This window comes from Mastacembelus armatus, chromosome 15 (assembly GCF_900324485.2).
Source record: "Mastacembelus armatus chromosome 15, fMasArm1.2, whole genome shotgun sequence".
Lineage (NCBI taxonomy): Eukaryota > Metazoa > Chordata > Actinopteri > Synbranchiformes > Mastacembelidae > Mastacembelus > Mastacembelus armatus.
Genome location: NC_046647.1, coordinates 17,233,561 through 17,242,014, shown reverse-complemented (window position 1 = coordinate 17,242,014; position 8,454 = coordinate 17,233,561). Strand labels below are relative to the sequence as shown.

The following is an 8,454-nucleotide window of genomic DNA, read 5'->3' as shown; positions in this document are numbered from 1 at the left end:
AATGAATAAACATTTTTTCAACAGCACAGTACTTCACTGTTAGTTATAGTTTTCATCAGGGACTCACATAACATAAACCAAACTCTTATTGCCGGTCTATTTGGAAAGATAACCACACTATTCTTCATGTAAGCTCATTTTTATCTTTGATAAATGATCTCAGAAGTAACTAGAGGGAGGGATTTACATAATGTTGTTGTGCATATTTTATGTGTATTGTTCCTTTTTCCCAGCTGGTTCTGTTTAATTTCTGACTTATTAAATTGTATTAAATTAATATGTGCTAATGTATTATTCCCTCTCAAGAGTATAGTCCTATGTAAATACATAAATGGAAGCATTGTAAACCTTCATAAAGTGATTCCAAAATTGTAAAAATTCATTTATAAACCTTATTTCTGTGTTCGCTTTTTTATGTCTAGGTTGGAGGACTTCCTGGCCAGGAAGTGGTCACCAGAGAAATGTTTTGGTCTGGAGGGCTGTGAAATCCTTACCACTGCTCTTAAAACCATTATTGACATCGTTAAAATAGAGTTTGGAAACACTGCTTCAAGGGGTCAACTCAATGTCCTGGCTAATGTGATCCCATAAGGACCTGAATCAGATCATCTGCCAGTTTGACCCTAAATTAGAGGCTGATGATGAGGTGAGGAAACTTCTGATATGTGACAGTGTTGAAATCTAACAGAGGTGTCCATTCTGGAGATACAGCTGATGCTATATGTCATCTCCATAGGGACTAATACAGTTGCCAAGTACTAGTAAGACTAAAGGTCTTACTATTATAAATGGTATACCAAACTATTGCTACAATTTTGCTGATCATATAAAATGTTTCTTTACACAATTCTGTTGTTAAAATGAAAATTCCAATCAATAGCAAAAGTGGGTGCTAACACTTGTATTCTCTGCCATGTGAAGAAATCTGCTGGTGTCACAGCATGACACATTTTAGTCCACTCATTTTGATTTTAGGCTCCGATGGTAAAATTGGTACTTAATTGGTGCCTCTCACTGGCTTCAATACAGACCCTCGAGTGGCTCGTTCCTCTCCTTACCCCACTGATGTGGCTCGGGTTGTCAACGCACCCATCCTCCAGGTTGAATGCTGATGATCCTGAGGCTGTCATGTGCATGCGTCGGGTGGATGCAGAGTGGACGACCACCTTTAAACAAGGATGTTGTCATTGATCTGGTAAGTGTTAATGGATAAACTGTGCCTACATACACCTATTTTCTGCTTTTAAGATGTATATGTGTATTTTTACAGGTTTGTTATGGATGATTTGGCCATAATGAGATGGATGAGCCCATGTTAACTCTGATGTTAACTCTGATGTACAATTGTGTTGGCAGGAGCATGTGCTGAAAAAGTACTGTGACAAGCTCATTGCTGAGGGAGTGGTGACACTGCAGGAATTTGAGCTTTGTGATCTAATGCTGTTTGCTCTTGTTAAATATACTGTATATTGGTAGCTGCTACTGTGTGCTGTTTTATTTGATATCACTGTCCACTGGGCTGTGTGCATTAAATCACACTAAGATATTACCCCAGCCTTCCACTAAATATGTTGTGCCAGCACTGCTGTATTTGAGATTCAATTTACTGCCCCAGTTGGATTGCCCAACCTCACAATCGCTTACAGAGTATATATATTGCTCAATAACGTTGAAGTATATCACACATTCTGGTGCCATTGAATAAAATTACTCAGGTTTTTCATCCAAAACTGAAATTTTGATCGTAACATCCTTTCTGAACATTTTTTCATCCCACACGTCAGAGCGATACTGCCTTAGCGGTTTAGTGTGCAACTTTCAGGCATTTGATGGACATTGTTTTCTGTTATGTGGCTGCTACTTGGAGACTTGCAAAAGCCCCATTTGTAATAGAGCAAGGCAGAACCATTACCGCTGGTAGAGAATTTCCTCCTCCTCTAATATCTCAATTTCTCTTATTCTCAGTCTCTTTCTCTCAGTCTCAGTTACACACAGTTTCAGTTAGTCAGCTGTCTTTTAATTAAAGTAAACAAATCAGTTAGTATTTGTCATTTTCGGTTGCAGGAAGAAGTTGTCAAGTATCAGACAATATGTTAGGGGGCATGCAGCAGATCTTACATGTGCGACACTGGCTGGACCCCCACTGGCCAGGTAAATTGTCCCTTTACATTAAAAGAACACCTGGCTATACAGTGGACGAACACATGTGCAGTGTAATACAATCCAGTAATTCATGTTAATTTTCACTTCATCCTTTGTCTTCCTGCTGGAGTGAAGCTGTCTCCCCCTGTAGATTTCTTTACAGCAGAGGGAGAGCCTAAGCATCAGCTTTGTCCCCACCAGACTGGACGAGGATGTTCTGTAGCACACTGGCCGGACAACAAGATCAGTGCCTCTCGATTTTTGGATTCAGTGTGGTGAGTCTACTTCTTTTGTGCAATGTAACATTGAGAAAGGCTAACAGCTTAGATAATAACACTGATAGACTATGCCAGGATTTGACATGACAGTGAAGTTCTATTACTGCAGTATAGGATCTGTGCCCCTGAAAAATGTATTAAAAGCTTGTACAATTCACAGACTCCAATGAGACAGTTACTTCATTAGTCCACTGTAATTGTTTTACTAAGCAATCACTAGGTTTCATCTTTGTTGTGTGTGTGTGTGTGTGTTCTTCAGGTGTGTCTCGTATCCTGCGTCCAGGTCAGCTCGGCCACGCAGGATACGAGACACACCTGAAGAACACACACACACACACACACACTGACCTGATGAAGAATCGGTAGATGGGCTGGGCTCTTGGAGAGCACATGGCCTTTGGTTCCCTTCTTAAAGATGGCAGGATTAGAGCACAGCATCTTTAGGTGAGTCTCTGTCAACACAGCTAGAAAACTCAGTGTTGTCTCTACAAGGATCTGTGTGTATTTTTTCAAACCACTTTATCTGCTTGTATTAATGGCGTCTTCAGCACTAGAGGATTTTTTTTTAGTGGGGTTTGGGAGTCCTGGTGGTGTCGTAGTCTATTCATTTACTCCATGAACTCACAATTTAGCATTATATTTCTTTGTAATGGCGTACTTGGACTGGGCAATAAGTCAAATACATTTTTTTGTCAACGTTTAGCTGACTCGTATTGTGATGAAATTTCATTTTATCATTTCTAATTTCTGTTGTTCAAATGAACTGTATCTGTAAACAAAAGGAGTTTTTTTTTTTTTTTTTTTTTTTACATAGAAGAGTTTTTTTCCTCATGTAATATACAATGTTGAAGTATGTACACTTGCTATATAAAGTCCAGTCCTTGGCCAGTTAAATGCATTCTAACACAACAAATGTAATGTTCATTTTTGATTGACACTATCACAGAGGTATCCATGCACATACATATTTTTTATTATTAAGATCATAGATAATAGAGGTTTTGAACTGGACTTCATTATATTGAATGTTTGTACTGTTCTTCCCTCTTTTTTTTGTAAAGGAGTGTGGAAAACATTAGGAATACCTTTTACACGTAATGCAGTCCAGTTCAGCAGTACTGCAAACCTGCAGCTTCATTAAGAACATATTTAGTTAAAGCATCAAATCATTGATCACAACTGAGATTTATTTCATATGTAAAGGTAGAGCTGTTGTGTTGGACCATATTAGACTGTACAGGTGTCCTTACTATAAAGAAGTGGTCATGTTGACAATTGCAATTTCAACTATGGCACCCAGCTGTACAATGATCGTTGAATCGAAATTGCTCCAAATGTTTGTCGAGTCTGTCGAGGTCAGCATGGCCCGGATGCAGGAGTGGGCAGGGTGGCACGGGGAGTCTGACAGAGAGAAGACGTCAGCACAGTCTCCTGGGAACTGTGAAGCCCACATGATGTTGTCATGGTGTGGAGGGAACGAGTGACACATGAACAAAACCAGCTCCCCTTTTCTCTGCGCCTGTCTTATCTGTTCCCTATCATTTCTCCACCAGCCCATATACACTGACACTGCCTCCACCTCCCCCAGCTCACACTGACATACATCACACTAACAACGGGGCTTTTTCTTTTGTCTCACATTTACCACTGACATCTACTTTTCCCCATCCGCTGTCCCCTTCAGCAAAGTAATTTGCCTGGCTGAAAGAAAATGACAGAAGTCACTACATCCACCCTTCATCTCAGTGTCACCTGTTGTTTATTTAAATCCTCTTTGGTGTCATTTTTTTTATAATTTATCCTTTCTGCTACCTTTCTTTCTCATTTTATTTCAACTGCAATACACCCAATATTTTAAATTCCACCTTTTTCATCCCCCCACTACTCTGTTTCCCATCTTAGAAACTGAGCATATTGGCACGTTACAGTTGAGTGGGCCTGGTTGCGTTTCTGTGATGTACGTAACAGTGAGGGGTAATGGATTCAGTCGTTTTGTTTGGGTGGGTTGCATGTGGTACACGGTGCGCCCCTTTCCCTGGCTAATGGAGCCCCCAGGCAGAGGAGGTGAGTTTGTTTTTGTGTGTGTATATGTGGAAAAAAGAAGAGAAAGGTGTGCACACAGTTTATGAGGCAATCCCAGAGAAATACCTCATTTTCAAGATTTTTTTGGATTGTATTTGAGTGGATTGATGAAAAGAAACATGAAATGCTCTGTTTACTTTTCATTAAAGAAACATTTGAAGAGATTATATGTGCCCTTATTCATCCATGAATATGGATTCAAATCATCACTCTTCTCTTCTAGGAGGTAATATATCACATTCAAGATAAAAAAAAAAATCAATGCATTATTTCTTGTTCTTCCTCATGACCATTACATAACCTCTAGCACTGTGTGTTCCCATGTGTGTAGATGTCATTAAAGTGATGTTAAAGGGGCTTTAGCGATTGTCTGATCGTGCTGCTTTTGAAAGCTGATTTCTACACTTGGAGCGAGTAGACTGGCAAAGCTTGTTAATGCTTGGTTCTTTGCTCCCATCAACTCTTGTTGGGCTTCACAGTGGCTGAAGATCAGGAGAGAGGAAGTCACTCTTTGTGGAGTTCCTTTATGGGCCAAAACACAGACTGCAGTGTGCGTGCGTGCGTGTGTGTGTGTGTGCGTGCGTGCGTACGTGCATGCACATTTACTTTGGATCTACTGGGTTAAGAGCCACTATGAAATTTCTTTTGTGGCATTCATTCTAAATGATTAGTAGTCAAACCCATCCATCCATCCATTATCTATACCTGCTTATTCCCTAACCAGGGTCACAGGGATCTGCTGGAGCCTATCCCAGCTCTCTTTGGGTGAAAGGAAGGGGTACACCCTGGACAGGTCTTGTAGTCAAATCAGTAATCAAAATGTAATAATAATTTAAGTTATCAAGCAAAAATGCTATTGAGCTTTTACTGTTTTTTTTTTTGGTCCTCATAGCCTATAATGCTTCAGTTTTTGGTAAGAAATATCAATACTTTAATCAATAATAAAATATTCAGCCTTTTTGTATATGACATTGGTTTATGTGGTTGTTTTTGTTCATATCCCATTTCACCCATTAATCTCTGCTGAATACATACTGTATGCTCTCTTAGTTACAGATGGTGTCATTACTTTGATTTATTTTTTATGCCATACACCAATGGATGACTTAGCACAGAAGATGTGAAGATGTGTTACCTGTATCAGTCCTTTCTCTCCTCACCTGTCTTATGTGTTGCAGTCAGCCTCATCATGTCCTGGATGACCAAAAGGTGGACAGATGAACCTGTGTTCCCATAAACCACCTGTGGGCCAACCAGGCTCTTATCAGAGTCCAGAGTGTGAGGTAAGACTGTCAGCGAGTATTACTGAGTCATTTTCTAGCTCTGTGTAATGATGACTGTGACTCCAGGTTTTTAGCTTTGGCCCAGTCCTAATGTGCAGATCTACTGGGAGGACCAGTTTAGAGACTTCCAGTGCAGCCCAGTTCTCATCAGCTCTGGCCAGATCAAGCGGGTTTGCAAATGGGATGAAGAAGTGCAAGTGCCTTTGTGGTGACCCATACACGGAATGTTTGTTTATATGTTTAACCCACCCACACAGCAGTGAACACACACACCGTGAACACAGTCGGCAGCCCGGGGAGCAGTTGGGGGTTTGGTGCCTTGGTCAAGGGTCTCACCTCAGTTGTGGTATTGAAGGTGAAGAGAGCGCTGGCACTCCGCCCCACCAACAATTCCTGCCCGTGCCTGAGACTCAAACCCGCAACTTTCAGGTTACAAGTCCGACGCTCCATCCATTGGGCCACGATGAGAAGCCAACTTTCCAACTTTAGTGGAATAAGTAATTCACAATATAGATTTTAAAGATGGATTAGTATACATCTATATTAGAATATAGATTTTAGAGGGATTCCTCTTCCATTTTGTGATTATGTGCTTCTTCTTATATTCTGTCCTCAGGGTCCAAAACCTTCAACAGCTCAACCTGAAAGTTTTCTGCAAATGAGCAAAGATGACCCAGATCACTTCCCTGTATGGTCACATGTACAGTTTACATCATGGCTTAAATGGTTACTGGAGTAAAGACCTCATTTTGAAAAATCATAAATGTCAATGAAACTGTAGGACTTCACAGGTTACACTCTACAATGTGATGTAGCTAACCTCCAATAGCTTCCTGCTTTATTAACAATCCTGATGTCATGACCATTTTATTGATGGCTTAAATGATGATTGCCAATTTCTGTAGAGCTAAAAAGTCTCTTCATTATGGCCTCCAGCGTGTTGGTGTTCAGCAGTAATTCCCAAGGGTCAGCTGGTATGAGGGAACATTGTAGGAGGGAATTACAGCAGGCTGCATCAGCAGAAACTTACCAGGCTCATCTTCAAATGGGATATTGATCAAACTATTAGTGGGGGCATACTAAGAGATTAACATTATCTGTCGTGTGTGTGTGTGTGTGTGTGTGTGTGTGTAGCAAGAAGAGGGAGTCAGACAATCCACTGATTCACTCCATTGGTAATAAAACAGTTATGAGAAAAACGTTTTTTTTTGTCTACATCTTGTTCGATTTCTGTTTTCAGAATGATTACCCTAAAATACTGTCAATGCAATTTATTTTTTTCATGAAGGAGTTCAGTGGAGTGTCTGAGGTCCAGCAGCTGTGACTATAACTGGATTGTGGTCAACTGATCCACACCTGCAAACTACTGTCATGTCCTCCATTCAAAAAACTGGTAAAATATAACATCGTCTTCACTATATTTTATCTGTGACTTTTATTTAGCTGCAGTTTGTCATGTAATGATTGAAGTAGATATATAAACCTTTGATAGAATTTACTAAAGTCAGTCAGTTATTTAGTAATCTGTACCTGTAATTTACCTATAGTTTGAGTATAAAGTTTTGGGATATCAAAGCAATTCTGTTTTTTTTGTTGTTGTTTTTTTTTATTTGCAGTTTTTAGCCACAGTGAATGTCTTAACTGATCCCCTGTCGCATATAAATGCAATGCTTTGCGAAGCATGAGAAAATTACTTCCAGAGCAAATTAGTGAGAAAGCCAACAGGGGATATATATTATGAAAAACTCTGAAATTCTGGACTTGGGCGACTGAGCACAAAAGGCTTTATTTATTTGATTGTTAAAGAAATGTTTTGTTTTCCCAGTGCTGATGTTGCGTGCTATATAGTGGCAACAAATTAGCATGAAAAGAGATTAAAAAAAAAAAACTTTCATCTCAGGAGTTTTTTCAATGCGCACAATGAAGATATGGTTGACAGAATCAATCTGTTGTTTGTCAACATCCAGTTTTGATGACCTTAAAGGTGCTTCTCTAGAATTTCTTCTAAATGTTGGTTTACAGAAATAGAAACATACTACATGTGTTGTCTGCAGGAACTACATTCAAGAGGCTGGCTTCCTGATGAGGTTCTCGCAGCTCAAGTGAAAAGAGCGATCTTCTGCAATGGCAAAGTCTACTGTGAACTGGCTAAAGAAAGAAAACTGTCAAACTAAAGAGAAAAATTGCCATCAGCAGACTGGAACAGGTGTTTAATCCCTCTTCTCTGTCTAAGCATGTCATACACTGTGGAATTTAAAATGGGAGTGATACAGTTTTCTTTTTTTTTTCTTCCACTTGTTCTTCAGCTTCTCACACAGATCTCTCAACTCCCATTAGATCTTGTCAGAACAGAGGCAGAGAAATAAAGAACCAAACCTCAGCTGGTCTGGTGTCAGGTGGAGCACAGGGATGTGGGGTACTATGATTATGTCCCACAGTGTTTCCTAACGGTGGTGGCCAACAAGAAAGCCACTTGGTAAGGGTCTCTGTTTACTTGTCATCCCATTTGGAATATTGGAATATTTTATTTGGAAGATCATTTTGAAGGATTTGGATGAACTCCTGTCACTACTGACTTCTAGTGATTTCTTCCAGGTATCTGGGATGGGACCCTGCAGCTGGACATTGCTTTCAATCTGAGCGCCTTCCAGGAGAGGGATGTGTGCTGA

At 40.0% G+C, this 8,454-nt stretch overlaps 1 protein-coding gene across 1 annotated transcript; it reads left to right on the top strand.

Moving 5' to 3' along the window:
- Positions 1–1,001: 1,001 nt before the first annotated feature.
- On the top strand, positions 1,002–8,454 carry LOC113132010 (2-oxoglutarate dehydrogenase-like, mitochondrial; the record flags this gene model as incomplete). Its single annotated transcript, XM_074933694.1, is given in 6 exon segments — positions 1,002–1,103; positions 1,105–1,170; positions 1,172–1,195; positions 1,271–1,358; positions 1,361–1,429; positions 8,381–8,454. Coding segments are annotated over 6 exon segments (423 nt in total), but the record flags the coding sequence as incomplete, so codon positions are not given.